This window comes from Drosophila ficusphila, unplaced genomic scaffold, assembly GCF_018152265.1.
Source record: "Drosophila ficusphila isolate 14025-0441.05 unplaced genomic scaffold, ASM1815226v1 contig_414, whole genome shotgun sequence".
Taxonomy (NCBI): Eukaryota; Metazoa; Arthropoda; class Insecta; order Diptera; family Drosophilidae; genus Drosophila; species Drosophila ficusphila.
Window position 1 is genome coordinate 11,833,931 of NW_025064328.1, and position 19,471 is coordinate 11,853,401.

General features: G+C 42.9%; 1 protein-coding gene across 1 annotated transcript; it reads left to right on the forward strand.

Moving 5' to 3' along the window:
* The first annotated feature begins 6,808 nt into the window (after positions 1 to 6,808).
* On the forward strand, positions 6,809 to 19,426 carry LOC108096727. The gene is made up of 7 exons (XM_017198571.2): positions 6,809 to 6,909; positions 7,067 to 7,141; positions 14,813 to 15,350; positions 15,661 to 15,887; positions 15,954 to 16,284; positions 16,342 to 18,079; positions 18,142 to 19,426. Exons 3-7 carry the CDS (start codon positions 14,832 to 14,834, stop codon positions 18,480 to 18,482), a joined length of 3,156 nt encoding a protein of 1,051 aa, XP_017054060.1. The 5' UTR covers positions 6,809 to 6,909; positions 7,067 to 7,141; positions 14,813 to 14,831; the 3' UTR covers positions 18,483 to 19,426.
* Positions 19,427 to 19,471: the final 45 nt, after the last annotated feature.

Genomic DNA, 19,471 nt, shown 5'->3' on the forward strand with positions numbered 1-19,471 from the left:
TGACCGAGGTAAACAAAGCTCGATACGATACGTACGATACGAAACGATACGATATACCTGCGAAAATCGAGAACCGAATAGACCCTAAACCGAAGATCGGAGACCGGAGATCGGAGATCGGGGGATCGTATATATCGCAGGCGACCGTTCGCTGGGAGAGCTGAACACCGAATGAATCGCTATCGGAAGCCGCGATTCCAAAGAGCCACGAACTGAACAACTTCAGCGGAGCGGGAGATACAAATGCGTTCCGCACAGAGCGAAAGCTACCGGGAATCCAGCAAAATACAAAAAACGCGAGAGAGAAATTGAGATTGAGAGTGCAAAACCAGACGGTGTATCTTTGAAATACTGGAGAACACGTGGATGGATAGCCGTTGGCACACGCGCTACAGAACTTTGTTTGGCTTATGAAACCCGTAGGAAAGGTGCAAAAATTATTCACAGATAGTGGAAATTAGAGAGAGAGAAAGCTTATCAGCGTACTTAGGCGTTATCAGTCGATGCGATTACGCGGCGATCTACGAGTCTAAAAATATTACTCTCCCATACATTTTGTTTGCTTTACACACGGCTTGCGTATTTCACTTCCTGCTGTAATGCAAAAGTCACAAAAAAGTAAAAAACCGATGTTCTTTTTATCAAGAGTTTTGGCATATCTTATCGTTTTCGAATATTCTTTTCCGCCCTCCGATAAATTTCGTTACTTTTTCTCCGAAACTCTGTCGCTTTTTGGCAACAGACAATTAAACTTCATTTTCAAAACGAAACTTCAACTGAAACTTGAAGTTGATGCGTGGGTGGGTTTTGTTTACGTTTTATTGGGTTTGTGGGTCAAAGTTGATGTTCATTCGAGAATGAATCGAGTGAACTATCACTACCACTACTACGAGTTTCTATGGGTTCACCTATTTCTATGTAAGCTATGTACAAAATGTACTTGTTTATGTGTATGCGTAGCAGCTGAGTGGCAAAAGTTGTGTTAATACGAATGTTAAATATTTGGGCTTGATTTTATCTTATCGCCATGGGCTCTCACATTCGCGGTGTTTGTTCTCGATGGCTCTTCGGGTGATATCACCCTCTCGATTCTCAAGACCTCTTCGGCCCTTTGCCTAATTTACGCAAGAGCCCGGTGTCGACCGCTAATTAAACGGATTTTCCATGACTTTATAAAGAGAGAGGAAATATAAGAGCGCCATACGTTATTATCTCACCATCCAGAAATTCGCACCCCCAAAACTTTTCTTTAATCGTTCAACAATAAATGTACGGCTGTTTGCTCACCTTTTGAGTGGAAGTCAGCTTTTAAAATTATTGAAACCCCCCAATAAATTTCAAATTTAAAGAAATCTTTGTTTAAATAATAATAAAAATATTTAATAATAACATAATGTCATCATATGTATCAATAAAAATATTTATTACAATTTTATACTCTTTTTGCAATCATTGATTTTAAGAATGAAAAAAAATTGTTTAAAGAATATGTATAAACCAGTTTTCTTTTCCTTATTTATTTATTCAATAGAATCTTTACTGGCTATATTACATCACCTATTCTAAACACAAGCAATTTTTATATAGAAAATTGAGAAGTTTTCTACCTTACTTATGTTCTTGCTACCTTATTTGTTTAACCTACGTTTACTGGGTATCGAACTGAGCAAAATGAGATCCGCCTGTTTATCGAAAACGGATAAAAAGGCGTCTAAATTTCACCGGTGTCCGACAATTGTTTATCTCACCCGACCTCGATCCTCTCCAGGTCTTCGCGTACGTCAATCGATCGGAAGTGTCCAAGAAACCAAGAAACCGAAACAGGCAAACTGATAAAGTGTGTGAGAAGTCTGAATGAATTACGGTTTTGGCAACGCCCAAAATCTTAATTGCAAATCGGGTTAGTTTGGAGCACTGACGTCATAGTGCGACATATATGAACGGATCATGGGCGAATATAGAATGGCTTATGGAATTGCAAAAGATGTCATCCAATGGATTGATCTGAGCTGAAAGCTGAACTAACAGCGAAGTTTTAGTTTCGCGGCGCCTTGTTCTGCCGCCCGTTTGTTTGCTCAAATTATTGTTTGGCCAACGGTTCTATTTACCTCGGTAATTATATTACATATTCAGGCGGTTCCAGTGAAAAAGCCCTTCAGTTCGGTTGGCCAGGTTCCCATGCGTCATGCTGTTCGGTGATTTTGGTGGCGCATGAACGATGGAAACACTTGACGAAAATTGACTCTGTTCTCGATTAGATAGTCGTGATATTTATTAATAACATTAGCCCGCTCCGCCTGACAAATATATCACTTCTCACCTCCGACAATCGCGCAATCAGCTGGCAACTGGCGAGGAGTTATGCAATTTTCAGAAGCGACGGGATTGTTTGTTTGCCCAGCGGAGGAAACTCAGCACCTCAAGGTTAAGGCGTTGGCTTTCCTGGTAGCAAAACAAACTCCTTTAGTTAAGAATGAGTTCTTGGATCTCTGGTTTGTGCCACCTGGGGCACACTGTTTGTTTCCCCGGCAGCGTTTATTTAATTGATTAGAGCACCTGACTAATTTAGTTTCGAGGGGGCTTTTGCACATCGACAACTTTGACAATGCGATTAAAGTTAATTTTTGGTTAAATATTGATATGATATCTTTATGGTACGCCTGTGTGCATTAGCGATTAATTAAGGCCGCCAATGCAAAGGTTATGTAAGCGCTGAAGTGGAAAAGTTTCAATTTGCTGGTGGCTGGCAAATTTAATATTCCTTGAGCTGCATTCATCTCAGAATCTCAGTAAATGCTAGCCGTTTGACCCACTTTTATGAGATTTATGGACTCCGTTTCGTTTTCATTGACTCACTGACTGAGTGACTGACTAGGCGAAAGTGCCACAATGGATCGTCGATCGAGTGACTTTAGCTATTCTGTTTTTCTAGGGAAACTCAAAGGGGAGGGAGGGTGAGGCAAATGAGCTGCAGTGAACCGGAAATTCACAATTAACCGTCAGTTCCCCACTCGAACCGAGTTTCATAACCCACGGAATCAACTGCATCTGCATTTGGAGTCGACTCCATTGGGGGTGCAGTTTTCGGATTCGAGTCGGAATCCAAATCGAATGGCATATCGTATATGGAAATCGCACGTTACGGCTCATTGCTCGCTGGACATTTATTTTCAGCCTAGGTGTAATTTTCAGATGCCTTCTTTGGCCCTCAGAAAAAAAATTGGATAAACAATGTGTATACACAGCGATTCCGAGGCGGCTGAGTATTTTAATTGTTTCTACGTGTTGTTCTACTAAGGCTTGTTCGCTGGCTGGCCAAAAAATGATTGCATTATCATCTGGCAGCAACGTGATCACATTTTTTCGGCTCGGGTTTGATCAAACTGGGCGCCTTCATTTGGGGTCGCTGCGATTACAGTTACGCTGACTGCAAGAGTTCATTGGAGTCGCGTTTAAGGGGGTTCCCCTTCTTGTTCTCCGAATATCTTTATGATATCATGTAAATTCAGTTGGGCTTAAGCATAGATAACTGTAGTTTCACTTTTTCGGCTCGGCCCATTCCTAGAATGGAATGGGAACGGGATTGGATGGGTGGATGAGTAGTGCTCGGCTTGGACGTGACTGACGAATTGGTCATTCGAGACCTTCTTGATTCGTGTGGTTCAAATGAGTTGGGAAAAGTATGGGCAGGGGGAAATGGGAAAGTTAATGGTTGTCAAATTACGAGTTTTATTAAATTTAATTAATTGGTAAGTTATGCTTTTAGGAAATGAAAACAAAAGAAGGCTGATTAACGCAGATTATCATAAACATATAGTTGTTCTTCTATAAAGTAAGTCACCAACAAACATTTTGATGGGAATTATTGTGAAGTTAAATCTACAATGTTTTCATTTTATTTTGTCAAATAAAAATACTTTTACTTTAAAAAACATCAAGTTGCTGATATTTAAGTTAAGTAAAACTGGTTATCAATTTGTTTATTGTATTTAAAAACCAGCGAACTTTATAAAACAAATAAATAAATATAAATTCGGCTATTTAAACAACTATTGAAAATCAAACGATTATGTTTATTTTGCACTTCGAACCAATCAAGTTTTTAGGTAAGATTTCCTCCAAAAAACGAGTCCCAGATTTAAGCCTCGGGGATCTCTTGACAAATGCTCATAACCCTGATTCATTACGCAAAGACTCTCTCCCGAGTAAATCATACGTTGGCTCGATAAACGATAAAGATTTTTCAGACTCAGCCCGCGCTGCAAGTGCAACTGGCAAATGGCATTCGCAGGTGGTCGCTAATCAACGTAATCAACTTGCAACAAGCTCGTTAGGCTTGCGAGGCAGACGCAGCATTCGACTTCCACTTCATGGTAATCAGGCCACCAAGTTCTAACCAAGTTTTCCGAGGGGGCTCAAAGGAAGGGGAAACCATAACCAAATTGGTCGCTGTGCTTCCTCTCAACCTGTGCAGAGAAAATAATACCTTATTATGTGTGATTGGATTGATTATTAGAAGAAAAATTCATTTGAAATATTGTGAGATTTGCTATCCTCGTGATTACTATATTTTTTATTGCTCGAAATTTAAATTTATTTTAAGGTGATCTACAACTCATTTTTTCTGCCTACTTTTGAAAAGTTTCCATAACTCTAACAAAATTTTAATCTATTAGTGTAGATGGATTTAAGTAAACGTTGTATTTCAAATAAACTTCCAATAAGCTTTGAATCTCATTAAAATTACAACTTGCCCATGGAAATAGGATACACAAAAATGTTTAAATATTTTCGATCGTTCCATGATGCAAAATAGTTTTTTTTTCTTAAAAAGGCTAATTTAAATTTTCAATTTCTCTTAAAATTAAAGTATTTTCCTCTCTGTAGGACAGGTTTTCCAGGTCTGTCAGCTCATTGTCTAGCCAGCTAGCTTGACTTTACCGTTGCGGCGACTCGGGCGTTTAGCTGGGTCAAGGTCACCGCTGAAAATGGGAGTTCCTGGCCTATTCGCTGGCAGAATCCATCTGAAGGATCGCAGCGATTGCGATTCCCCAGCCAGGCGGCAATCATCTTGCGATGCGAGGCACGCACAAATCAAATGGTCGCCATTCAACGCCATCATCATTGGGTTTTTTCCTTATTTTATTCGAATCCATCCGAGGAGATCCTCAGATGCCACGATGCTGCAAATGCTGCGAAGATCGATCAGCGCCCAAGTGGCGGCAGTTGCTGCATTTGGAGCTGGCATTGCAAACTGCGTTCCTCGTTGATTTTTCGATTCGTTTTCGATTTGCTTCGATATTATTCATGCCCAGTGCAGTGGCGGCAGCAAAGGGGGGTTTAATATTACCTATTAAGCCATGGTTACCATGCAAATAAAGATAAAAGTTTATCCTTATGATAAATACCATGAATAATTTTTGTGTATTTTATATTTTACATTAGAAAGACTTAAATTCAGTATGATTTCATCCCTTTAATCCCCCTTTTTCTCTCCGCGTCTGTTGCTGCAAAAAACAGCGACGACCGTTGAACACAAAGCTGAGATTTTTCACAAGAAAATATTCATGTGAAGGCGAAAACTGCGCAGGCGCATGTTTTGTCAACTGGCAATCGGCTGACAAAAAGACTGTCGGACATTCGGAGGCTAAGGCTGAAAACTCTGACGTTTGCGTGACAGCGGCAACGAAAACAGCAACAACAACTACAGATGCTGCAACTGCTACGATAAACCGCATCCAGACGCTGCTCTGACCAGTTACCAATTTTGGCAGCGAGACTTTCATTTATTCGCGATTCGATTTGGGCGGTTTAGGTTCGTCCGTTTTTAAAGGGTACTTCTCCCTAACTCCCGCAAAGCAAATGGGAACGTGTGCCTACCGTTATTTTAATAAAAGATACATATGTTTATTTAAAAGTATCCTTAATACAAAAGTAGTTTTGTGGACACTAAAAAAAAATAACAACACTTTTCTTTTTAAAAAAATAAGATGGAACCCAGAAAGGTACACTTATAGTTCAAGCCAAAAGGTAAAAAGTTTTCTGGGAAATTTGGATTTAACATTACTGCATTAAAGCTCAAGCAAATATTTTTGAGTAAGCCAAGTGAGTGTAGTACCTTCGAACAGGTTTATTCTACGATCATGGACCAAAATAATATTTTTAATGGACAACATTGCCCCTTTTAGGTATGCATCCCAATTATATATATGTACATCGACTTTTGCTTACATAAACATTCTACTTTACTTTCTAAAAGTACTTACAGCGACCTCTAGCGCCAATTTACAGAGGTAGGTATTTGTTTTTACATGACATAATGCATACATTTAAAATTTTGTATTTGCATCCTCCAAGCCAGCGTTGCGTTAAAACATAGTTGAAGATGTTTTTTTAAACGATGAGTAGAGATTGTTTTACATTGCATTTAAAATTAAAAACTACTTATAATTAAACACTTTAATAGTGACAGCACTGATATTTGCTCGCAGTTTGAATAGTATCTGAAAAGCGAAAATCGATATATTAAAAGTTTAATCAAATTCACTTAACCCGTTTACCCGTTTGGGGAACGTTACTCCTAGTAAAGTTTCTGTTAACAAGGTTGGAAAAAGCGCCTCTAGCGGGCATTCAAAGATAAAAACCGATGGTGGGGTGACTGACTAAGGCCAGCTTAAGCCCCATGCACTGCGTGAGAGTTAAACAACACACTCTATTCCGGTTTCTTTCGCACTCACGAGAAAACTGCCTTTCAGTCGCACTCATTGGAGAGCGCGATAATGGACTGGCGATCCGTCGAGACAACCTTATACTCATTCTACCATGAGCGAACCTCAGTTGAGTTTCGAACTTCAACAGGTGTTGAATACGCGCTAGAGTAGAAAGCGATCTTACGGATCGACCGAATCGGTAAAGCATAACAAGCCATCGAAATTAACCGACGAGCACGTGATCAGCGTCTCAAGTTTAAACCAAAAACCAGTGCCGGACCCAATAAACTTTACATGATCGGTGTGCCGCCAAACTTCAAACAGAAAGTCAACTAAAGTTTGTGTGTTTCTTTTAGAGATCAAAAACCAATCCTTGGATATTACCCCGCTTCAATTTGAAACAAGTTGTCTGCAAGCAGACCGCTTATAAGGTGAGTTACCCATGGTTCCTCATAAAATGCATCTGCATTTTGGGTTTCTGAAGTTTCGGGACCTGTGGATTCGAAAGGGGGTGGGGGGCTTTCCACTGGAAGAAAAGTGCAGTGCAGGCGAGGGTTGGGATTTCGTCATGCGAGCGAGTGAGTGGGAGAGGGATAACCATATCGGGCCACCGAGCAGCTGTCTCGCTCTCTGAGCGTATCTTTCCGTAGCTGCAAGCGTGTGTGTGTGAGTGTATCTGCTACCTGTGAATGTGTATCTTTACCTGCCGTATCTCAAAAAACATACCGAAACACTCACACACTGGCGTCTCGGTTGCAGCTGCTTTTGTGTGTGTGAGAGTGGTAGCTTGCGAGTGTATTGGTGCTGTGGTGACATATAAATTTTAAACCTGAGTCGCAATTGTCTTGTTAAATTCTGCAAGCAAGGCGATCATAAATGTGGTTCAAGTACTTTTAAGCTTATCAGTCGAACCGAATTAAATTCCCATCCCAATTTCGGCATAAAAAAATAACAGTAAGCTTTAAAGCCAAATGCACCTGGAAAGCCAGGCAGTCAGGGGAAAAAACAGTTAAGAGACAACGCGTTTGCTTTTCACAACAGCAACAAAAGCCCACCAGGTAGATAAGATTACACCTGTGTGTGTATGTGTGATCCTCCGAGAGTGTATGTGTGTGCGTATGTGTGAGTACCTAAGGGGAAAAACGAGAGGGAAAGGGGTGAACAAACCGGTAATGCATTTGCTCAAAAAAGAAGTCACCTTCATAACAAACTCAACGCTCTGCTGCTGCAAAAAAACCACACACACACTCAATATGCTCGACTGTCACAGAACGAGAGATAAATCTATATAGTTTAGGTCCGACCATGATCGTAGTTTGCATACTATATGTGGTGCCCATCTTCCACGGAGTATTGGAAAAGTCTGATTTTTTCTTACAGCTCCAAAGGTCGGCGAAGGTGTGTTTTGTGGGCATTCCAAAAGTTCGTGTTTATACGGCTTTGAGAGCTTCCTGTAGTATCGGCCAATTAATCAACGACCGAACTCCGATAACGGCCACGAAAAGTTCTCCAAAAAATAATTTGTTTACTTCTATGCATAATTCAGAACCAGTTCCAATCGATTTTCAATTTTAATGTGCGCCTTTTTATAACCATCTTCGCTGTTTGTCGCCAGCACGAAGATTGAATTTAAATGAATTGTACACAAGCGATTTACCAAGATCTCTGGCCCACAAGCCACATTCATTTCGGTTTTTATTTTTATTTATTTTTTGAGGTGTGACTCGTTGCTTTCCATTCCAGACGTAATCGACTTAAGTTTAGAGGAGTGCACTGCGAATTCCTGGAAAACGATTTCGAATGCAAATTTTTTGCCTCACTTTAAGTCGAATTATTCTTGGGCTTGGGGCATTCGATCTGCCCAAAGGATCGATCGTATATAGTGTGTCAAGCTGTCGCCAGTCTGCTGATGAATTCAAGAGAGGGAAGAGGGAGGGGGTAGCATTATCTAATCGCAACATAAGCCGGTCCCCGCATATAGGAACCTTTTCCGTACACCTATTTACACAGATAAAGAGCCAAAAGCAAACACCGCGCCAGTTGAGACTTTGACTCGCTCCGCGAAGAGTTAATGAGGTCACAGCACTCTCTGCTCTAGCTGGTTTTTCATGGCTAGCAATTGGCCGGAGGTATTAGCTCCACTCCACTCGGAGTATGACTGCGAGTTATATGTTTTTTTTTGGGCCGTAGAGCTACGCCGTGGAGGGCGAATTATGAATACTTAAACACATCTTTTATGGACAACCGGAGCCGGGCTTAAGTGCCCAGCTAAACAAGCTGGGTGTGTGTGGGTAAACTGGGCTTTAGAGCCGTGTCTTACACAGAACTTAAGTGTCGGCACATGCGGCGTATGCGCAATGTGGCCGCTTTGCTCTCGCTCACTTAGAAGTTTTTATTTGGCACATGATTGCCATACGAAAACAGCGAAAAGCAAACTATATTCGAGTGATTTAACGATCCATCCCGGCTGTATTGTCTTAGCAACCTGGCCAACAATGATGTCATATGAATGGGTTTCGGATTCGGGGGTTCGAATGGAGGGAAAGTCAAATGCAATTCTCTCGAACGGCTTTTAGATTCACTGCTCAGTTGAGCGTGACGCGTTCGCTCCGCATATTTCGCACCCACATTGCGTTGACAATTTGTTTTACCTTAACCCTGAATCTAATCGATCAAGCCTGACAATCGCAGAGACAGAGAGCAGTAACATTAGCATTAATCAATTTCTGGCCATAAAGCATTAGTCATCGATGGCACCACGAAAGCAGCTGACAAACGAGGAAATGTTTTTGGCCCTATTCTCGGCTGCAACTTTCTCCGCTTCTGCAATTGTGTTTTCCGTATCCAAACAGTTGGATGTTGGTGGCTAAACCTTGGTCTGCTCTGGTCTGTCCATAACTCAAGATCTCCCGGGCTAAGCCGATTTCACAGCCGCGAAGTTTGGATTCAGGGTCTTGGTTTCGGGCTTGAATCCCATTACCCATTGCCTGGGCTAATGAAATGCAGAGAGACTTGGCTCAAAGTGACTCAGCGTAGGAGCTTACGTGCTATGCAAGCCGTTTTTCGGCTTCGGAATGCGACCTGCTACGCGGAACGTGGCCAACTACGTTGCAAAAGGCCCAATTGCAGTCATTCTTTCCCTTCATTTTTACGATAAATTGGTGAAATAAAAAGCTCTTTTTACGCAAATATTTTTTTGTTTCCCTTTTTTCCAAAAAAAAATTTACGGCTTTTATCTATTACTTATTAAAGATAACACATTTCTTTTTGCAAAAATGAATGAAATGCTTCGCTTGCTAAAACCCATGATAAATGTTTGGTACACTCATATCCCAACAAAGTTACAAATTTTCGATTGATAATGAGAACTATACTTTTTCCAAATTTACTAAACCTCAAAAGTAATTGACTCATGGGGACATTTTAAAATGACAAGTTCAACTTTGGTTTATTCATCACAATGTCGAATGATTATTTTGGTTGTTTCATTTATTTATTTCCCTTGAATGTAGACCTACCCTTAAGAACACTGATTGTATGTACAAAAATTCTTATGTGTCTTTGAAAAAAGTCAAGCTCTGGGCTGCCAAAACGAACAAAACAAAATTGATCGTTAATACCTATGAGTTAATTGTTATAAAAGCGATTGCGGTCGCCTGACAACTGGGATCAGTGCCTTTCAAGACCCGATGCTGAGAACTAGGTGCTTAGCACTCGACACTTAATAAATATATAGATGGCTCAACGCGTTGACAATTCCAGGCATTCGAGTCTAGAAACACTCGCTCGACCGATAACCAATACGTGATGGCAAAGCGCCTTTGTTATTGAAAACAAAGCCTCGTTCGAGTGCAAAGTTTAGTGCAAAAAGGTTGCAAATAATGTTTTTTTCTCTGTTCGAAAATCACACTTGGGTGGGTAAACAAATCAGGTTTCCCGCCGTCTGAACACAATGAAAAGCGCTTTTCAGCGGGGGGCCAGAAAAGTCGTGCCACAGCCTGACTTCTAGTTGCCGAGTTGCCGAGTTTTTCCAGCACTCTAAAAGTCGGAAGCCGGGATCGAAAGGCGAAAAGCTAAAACCGATACAGATATCGCTAATGAACCGCCCCCGCGCGGTGAAAGCCGGTTTCTCATTTGCAGCGCCTCCTTAAGTTCTTAATTTATGTACCGCTTCCTGCTTCAGTATCAGTATCAGGGTTATATATACAATGCATCCGATACGGCGATACATCTCGGTCCGAAACAAAGGGCACTTGCAGGCGAGGAAGCAGGCGTAAATATCCGATCATAATGGCTGAAATCAATTTATGGCACTCTTAATAACTAAATTCCGATGCAGGGACTTTCAACTTACAGCAATTGCATTTTATCAGTCGAAATACCAAAAGGACAGCTGAAACGTTAAGTCCGATCGATCACGAGTAATTATTTAACGATAAGGCCTCGAAAAATGTTGTTTCGTTTATAAGAAGTTGAAGCTGCTCCAAATTGTTTGCTAATTGCTAGGAAATTTCAAGAATTGAAAAAGTCTTCAGAAGACTTTTTCCTTATAAACCTTAATGACCTTCTTAGATTAGCTGTTCTATTTCCTATAAATTATAAGTACTTTTAATTGATTATAGAGTGTCATTGCGATTAAAGTGTTTACATTAGTTATTTAATGTATTATTTTTTTTTTTTGATGCTAGCAAAACACATTCCCTGCTGAGTTCAAGCAACTCGAACGTGACACAATCGACTATTATATAGAAATACGCTTTGGAAATGGTTTGGTAGGTTTGAGCGAATTGAAATGGCTTTTAGCAAGAATTTTCGTAACTCGTAAAGTCATCTGCCTGACTTTTGGCTGCCACCGGGCAGACTTGGCTCACACAGCTGCTCCGAGTGGCGATTTCCAGTCGAAAAACCAGTCTGGCCTGGCCATCTTTCCATGCCAACAGTTTCCCCTTTATTGCGTGCTGGTGTGTGTGGTCAAATGTCGGCATTTTTTATACTTTTGTGTGTTATTTTTTATGTGCACGCCTTGGGCAATTTCGTCCATTGTACTGGCTGGCTGCAAAAAAATTAACGTTGCAGAAATGATGTTTGTGAAGCGAACAAAACACCACAGTGGCATATGGGATATATATTCGATCTCTGAACAATTGGCCACCGGTGTGTGCTTTTTTCTCCAGCCAAAATCATGATCGTAAATCGCCATTAGCAGCAACTCGTGATGCTAATGAATCGGTCCACAAATTTTGACGCAGTCGTGATCCGCAAATTTGATGCCGGATGGAATTGGTTTGAGCCACCCTAATGAAGACATCAGAGATCATTTCCGATTCATTTCCGTTCTACCCTCGAATCGATATCCTTAAAAGGAGCAGATGAGCAGAGAGATCCCGAAAAAAACGCAATATTCTACCTACACGTCCGATCCACTCTCGTTTCACTTCCTGTTAAGGCCTGCTATTTTTATTTTTACCCAGACAGCTCAGTGATCATTATCCGCCCACGCACACAATCGCAATCGAAGCATGAATGTATTATCTCGGGTATTTCTGGGTATTTGCCAGAGACATTTCTGGGTTTTCGGAGTTTCGAGATCTTAAGTCGGAGTCAAGGCGAAACTACCTGAGGTTCGATAACTTGGGTCGAGGTTCGTTAGCTTGACCTTGCTGATCCCGTTGCTTTCGCTCTGCTGGAATGCAATCCCCGCATTTTTTAGGGAATATAACTTATAATATCAACTGGGCAGAAGGGTCGCACCCAGTTTCCAATTTCCAATCGACGCACCCATGCACAATTCGATGGCCAAACCCCATCTGCTCTCCGAAATCCACATGACATTTCTGGGTAACTTGATACCGAAACGAGGGATGCGGCGTCTCCCCTGGGAAAAGTCCATCATTCTAATCTGTTGACAAAACCGACCACATGACCACCGTCGTCTGTAAACCAGTTGATAAACACCGAAGCCGAAAAACAAAAATAAACCAGCTACGAAGTCTGACTTAAATATAATAATAAATTCGAGCTTTACAGACGTTTACGTTTGAACAAATCTCTGTTAGTATCACGATTTCAAATTGGAGTTGTGTTATGCGATACTCTGTGGAAGTGTGCCTATAAATTCCCACCCAGCAGCGGACAAAATGCTCCAATATATTTCCGTATCGGGTTTCCAGCGACGAGGGCCATTAAATATAACAGGGCGAGATCAGGGTTTATCTCGATCGAATGTCAAAGTGTTCTAGAAAACGTTTCACGAAAGCATTTCCCCATTTGCTCCGAGCTAATTAAATGCACGACACTACAATGCACTTTAGCATTTTTTTTTTGTTATTGGGGGAGATAGACAGATCGATCGATCGATGGATGGGTTATATCCCGTAACTAAGTATAATCTTTACAGCTGTGGATATGATGAATTGACTGACTGACTCACGGGTTTCCGAGTGGAAAAACGTATTTGCATACATGTACAAGTATGGCCAGAGCCAGTGCCGCCAGTTACCGGTTTCTCTCCAAACTAAACTTGAACACACAGCCCAGTTCGCTTGGCCATCTGTGTGTGTACACACACTCGTATCGCTGCAATGACAGAAACGGAATTAATTATGGTCGGAGTGTCGGCGGCGCCTTGGCCCAAGCCAAAGCCAATTCAAAGCGAGCCAAAAAAAGAAAAAAATAGCAGGGGAAATAAGAGTAAAGAAAAAATAATACTGTCTGTCTGGCTCAACATCTTTCGTGACTCGATGAAATGTTAGCCGAAAGACCTAAACACGTTTAGTGCAGTTTTCCCTTCGGCTTTTCGCCGCAGCTTTGAGAGCAAGTCAACTTGACACCCACTCACAAAAAAAAAAGAAAAAACTCTGAGCTAAGCGGTTTTCTTCGGGTCTAATGAAATGCTCCAACATGCGATATGCATCTATTCCCCTATATACATATATATGTATATATAAATATACATATTGGTTGGATAAATGCGATCTATTCTGGCCGCGTTAACTGCGCATTTTGCTTTCGAGATCCCGGTTACAAAAAAAAAAAACATTAATACCCCCGAGCTCTTTGTTGACTCGAATTATGTATTTGCCTTTGCCATGAAAACGAAGGCAAACACAGGCGCGTTTTCAATTTGAGGGGCATCCGCAACGGATTCCGCATCGAATCGAGTGGAAAATGCATTCCGAAGTCGCAAGTTGCATAATATGACTTTCTGGAGGCGCTTTTTCAGTCTGGTTTCGGAGATTTCCTAGAACCAGCGAGCTGGCAAACGAGTTCTTAATTGGCGTCAAGAAACGCTCCGTGGGGAATCCCCCGCTCGAATCGATTCAGAAGTCAAGTGTGATTGCTTAATCGCTTTGTCAGGGTGTGCAAACCAGTCGGCTATAATAAAAAGGGCAAGCAGACCGCAGGCCAAGCAAATAAATAAGCCACAATACCCAATTCCCCTTCAGCTGACGACAGAAAAAACCCGAATTGAGACCGAGTGTCAGCGTTTCTGTATCTGTATCTGATCGATCGGATCGAGTGGGGCAACTTTCCGATCTGCATTGCTAATCGCTGATATGTACTTTTTTTATTTATTTGTTTTCTGATTTTTTGGGGAAAGGGAAGTACTTTGCGGATACGGTAGAAAGTGCCAAATGCTTTCGCTTCGATTCTGAGTAACGAATTGAAAATAAGCGGGGAATCATTTGCGTTTGTTTATCGGGCGGTCGTACGAAACAATTGCCATTAAACGATAAGCAAACATTTGGCAATTCGTGGATTTCGAAGGGGTGTACTAGCCAAATTAGCATGGCCAATGATGTCAACTCTCCGGGTGCCAAGGTGCTAATCGCCGGAGTAAACACGGCCCAACGGATTGGCGATTTTTTGGGGGAAATGGCTGGTGAGACAACGTGCGTATTCTGAGGCCAGCCACGAATGCTTACTTCCCCTGAATGTTGTTGATTCAATAACGTATATCTGCTTATCTGGCCGCAGCAATTAGCGATAAGATACGGCTGCGTTGGCCGTTGTGAGTCGTCTGTTTTTCCATCAGTTTCTTGGAAGTTGCCATAACTGTACAACTGTCTCACTTATTTTTCTCCGTGCCTGGTCCATTTCAGTTTGCCCATCCAGCGAAGAATGGGTCGCCAGTCGACTTGCAGGCTGGTCCTGCTGCTGGCCATCAGTCTGGCCATAGTCCACGCCAATCCCACAACCACGTCGAGTTCCAAAATCCACTACATCCACGATGACCTCACGGCCAACGAGCTGGACTCCGGCGAGGATGCGAGTCCCGCGGAGAGTCTGCCCAAGATCTCCACTCCGAAGGTGAAGGATCTGCCCGTGGAGACGACCACCAAGAAGGCGGAGCAGAAGGCCACCGAGAAGTCCCTCAGCGAGGATGTCTTGAAGGACCTCATGGAGGCGGCCAAGCACAGTCAGGCTCTCGCCGAGGATCCCCACTTCAACAAGATGATCAACGCCACGGTGGAGAAGAGCCCGGAGAAGAACTCCACCGATGGTGAGGACAACTACGACAACGATTACTACAACTACGACGAGGAGGACTACTCCTACTTCGACGAAAAGACGACCACCAAGAGTCCCAAGGGCGAGAAGAACAAGCCCAAGTTGCAGCCCATCGTGGACAGCACTAAGGTAAAAATAAATGATTATAAATAAAATGAATGCATTATATATAAATATCAAAAAACAGCTACAACTAACCAATACAATTTCATTTTTCATATGGCTTAAATTGAGTAATATCAAACCTTCAAAATTGTCTAAAGATCAGAACAATTTTAAAAACAAAATAATGTTTTTCGGTTCTGAAATATTATTTGTAGCATAATAAAATAGAATACAATTTGTAATACCTTTTCTCTGAACTCTATTCTATGAGCTCTTTAAATTAATATATTAAAAAAATACATTTCATAACTTTTTGAATTTAAATCAATTTCAGGACAAGAACTCTGCTCAAAAGTCAAAGGAAAGCACCAATGACATCGACAGCGATTCTCAGTATGACTACAACGAGGATGATGACGACGACGATGATGAAGATGACGATGCCTCCGACGAACAGCTGACCGATGATGAGCACGTGGTCTTCAGCGAGGATGTGCCCTGCCCGAGGTTCTGTACCTGTGCGAGAAACATCAACGCCTATATGGTGGCCACTTGCAGCAGGTTAGTCTTCATAGGAAACTCTCTAATCCATTTGAACTTGAGTTAATAAATCCAATCCCCTGACAGACTCGATGTTGGCATCCAGAAGTTTGGCTCTGACATCACTGATTTGGTGGTGACCAACGTGGGACCCAAGTACCCCATCCTGGTGGGTCCCAACTTCTTCCTGAACCTGGGCCTCAAGAACGTGGCCTCGATCAAGATCGCCAACTGCACCTTGGAGTACCTGCATGCCGAGGCCTTCAATGGACTGGACAACCTGTATGCCCTCAACCTGACGGACGTGGGTTTGGCCCTCATCAATCCGGACACCTTTGCCAACAACAAGATGCTGCGCATGCTGACCATTTCGGGCAATGACCTGAGTGTGATGTCCAGCGTTCGCTATCTGCTGAAGGTGAGTTTTAATGGCTAACCTGTTGATTAGGCTCTAATAAATCTATGTAATATTCAGTCAAATAGTATTGAGGAGCTGGATCTGTCGCGCAACAACCTCATGGAGCTGAACCCCAAGGCCTTCTCCAAGCTCACCAACGTGGTCTACATCAACCTGAGCCAGAATAGCCTGAAGAAACTTCCCGAGACGGCGTTCGAGACTGTTACCCTTCTGGAGGAACTGGATCTGTCCTACAATTCGCTGACTGAACTTCCCCGCGATATCTTCAACACCACCACTTTGTCCATTCTGCACCTGAAGTACAACACCTTCAATGGCGATCTGCACTTCGGCACCAAGGATCTGCAGCAGTTGGACTTGAGTTTCAACTCGATCGAGTCCGTGCACCACAGCATGTTCGACAAGATGCCTGGATTGACCAACCTGAACCTCAAGGGAAATGGCATCAAGAGGATCCAGCCGGACTCCTTCCTCACGCTGAAGCTCCTTCGCCACATCGATCTGTCGATCAACGAACTGGATCAGATCTCCGGAATGCTGTTCTTCAAGAACTCAGAGCTCGATGTGATCCGGCTGAACGACAATCCCCGACTGAGCCAGCTGCCCACCGATGGATTCCTGAGCTACAGCGGTGAGTTCACCGTCTACTACTTGGACATTTCCAACTGCGCCATTGGTCCTCTGGGCCACAAGACCTTCTCCACGATGCCGCATCTGGCCACTTTGAAGTTGGCCTGGAACAATATCAACCATTTGCCTCGCGAGATCTTCAGTGGACTGCACAAGCTGATCGACTTGGATCTGAGCAACAATCTGATTTCCCGCATTGATGATCTGATCTTTATGGATAATGGTGACCTATCCAAACTCAGTTTGGCTGGCAATCCAATCAGTCATCTGTCTGTTCGTTTGTTCCTTCCTCTGCATCAACTGCGTTCTTTGGATGTCAGCAACTGCGAACTCACAGCTCTGCTTTCGGACACCAAGATGGGTCTTGGCTACAAGATCTTCGACAGCCTGCGCAATTTGAATGCCTCCGAGAACGTGATCAGGAAGATCTCCTCCGCGGATGTGAAGGGCTTCAAGAACCTGCGACTGCTGGACATCAGCAACAATCCACTCAAGTGCACCCGCGACTTCCAGGACTTCATTAGCTACGTGACCCTGCAGATGCAGCTGTCGCCCAAGAGAACACCGATGTTGGCCAATCTGGAGGAGGATGCTACCCTGGTGGAGTTGGAGAACCAGGCACAGGCTGGCTGGGCTTCCTTGGCTCATGAGGTTTGCAAACACGAGGAGGGAGCCGATCTGCTGGACGAGAAGAAGGCCGACAGTGCGGAGGCCAAGCTGGAGAAGCGTCTCAAGGAGAACGAAAAGAAGCTGGACGAGGACGAGGAGAAGCTCCTGAGTGTTTTGGACAAGAGTGTGTTGGACAAGAGCCGACTGAGCAGCATGCAGAAGATCATGAAGGGATCTGTGAATGCTGAGACTGTGAAGCACGAGGACGACAGTGCCGAGGAGAATCTGAACAATGGTGGCGAGGACAAGGAGGAGGACAGCAGTGACTACGACAGCGAGGAGGACGATGATGATGACGATGATGACAATGATGACGATGACGATGACAATGACGATGATCGCTTCGAGGAGGCCAAGAAGAACGCCAAGAAGAGCGAATCGGACAAGGCCTTCAACACGTTCGTCAACAAGGAGCTGAAGCCCGTGCTGAAGGACGATGGAGTCAAGGTTGAGGAGGTGGAGATGTCCAAGGAGCCGCGCGATAAGTTCCTGTTGGGTAAGTATTTCTATAGTTCCTTAAAGAAACTTCCTTACTAATACTGCGGTTTATCCTTCCAGATAAATTCGGTTTCGACAGCGACAGCGAGGAGTTGGATTCGGAGGAGTACACCGAAAAGGTGATCTACCACGGCCAGCTGTCCTACGACCTGGTCGTCCCCGTGATCATCGTGTCCTTCTGCCTGCTGATGATCGTCCTTTCGATCGCCCGCGTCATCTATGTGGTGCTGCGCAAGCGCGGCGAGCGCTACCGCATGGCTTTGATGAAGAACTCGAAGAACAACTTCGTCTACCAGAAGCTGAGCGAGGAGATCGTGAAGCCGACCAGCAAGGACCAGAAACAGCCCAAGCACCAGAAACAGCCGAAGGTGCATCGGTATGCGCCCATCAACCAGGTCTAAGTCCGCCTTGAATCAGCAGTTCCGGGCCGGACTTCGCGGAAGTCGAACGAGTTGCGCTGTTTTTCTAATTTATAAGTTTATTGATAGTTGAACAAGTGGAAAATCGCATCAGACAGTTGACTACACACACACAAGCACAAGAATGAAAAGACACAGGAGCAGGAAAATGATAATGAATACGATGGAGCATTAGCTGGCAGTTAAAAGTATTAGCGAAAGTGCGAGGAAACAAAGCAACAACTGAGAAATACTTGAATCCAAATAAGAAAGGGAGCGGGAAGATAAATCTTGAAATGCAAATCCTTTATCCCTGAAATAGCCTATTCCGCCTAATCCTGTTGCAGCCAGTCAAAAGGTTTTTGGCAACAGCAGAGGTGGCTTTCCAGAAAAAGCGTTTGATTAGCAGCCGTTTCGCGAGGAACGGACTTGCCCCTTATCGAACCACTGTCCCAAAACTCACCCAATCCAAACCCCATCCAATATATCCGTACTTATGAGAATTTCGGGAACAACTTGAAGATTTAGTGCCATTTTGCCAAAATTCAAACCGAGCGAAAATTACTTAACAAAAGAACATTAAAGTTTCTAAACTGAGTGTTAGTCAGAAGGAAGAGAAACGAGAAGCGAGGAGCAAGGAGCAAGGAGCTGAAAGTAGTAGGGTTTTAGATCCGGTTATGTGTAGCAAACGGTTAGTAGACTCCCTAGAATGACGTCTGATTTTGAGAGAGAAATAATTAATTCATAAACTATTTTAAGTCTTTTTTATTACCTTTTTTCCAATCGAAATGCAAGCGAACGCTTGGCTTATTCGACTTTGAAACCAATTCCGAAAACAATAAATTATTTTAACCAAACCGATCGTAATCTTTACAATGCATACTTAATAGACATACATACGTACTTTTAACAATAACATGCCGTTCAATAAAATTGAATATATTTTATCTGCGTTCAATAAAAAACTCAAGTGGGCCGACATCACTTCCTTC

What these genes read in the sequence shown, in the direction of transcription:
- LOC108096727 (XM_017198571.2), top strand. Translation starts at nt 14,832, where the DNA reads ATGGGTCGCCAGTCGACTTGCAGGCTGGTCCTGCTGCTGGCCATCAGT. An exon ending in CCATCGTGGACAGCACTAAG is followed by an intron (nt 15,351 to 15,660) that starts GTAAAAATAAAT and finishes AATCAATTTCAG; the next exon opens with GACAAGAACTCTGCTCAAAA. An exon ending in GCGTTCGCTATCTGCTGAAG is followed by an intron (nt 16,285 to 16,341) that starts GTGAGTTTTAAT and finishes TGTAATATTCAG; the next exon opens with TCAAATAGTATTGAGGAGCT.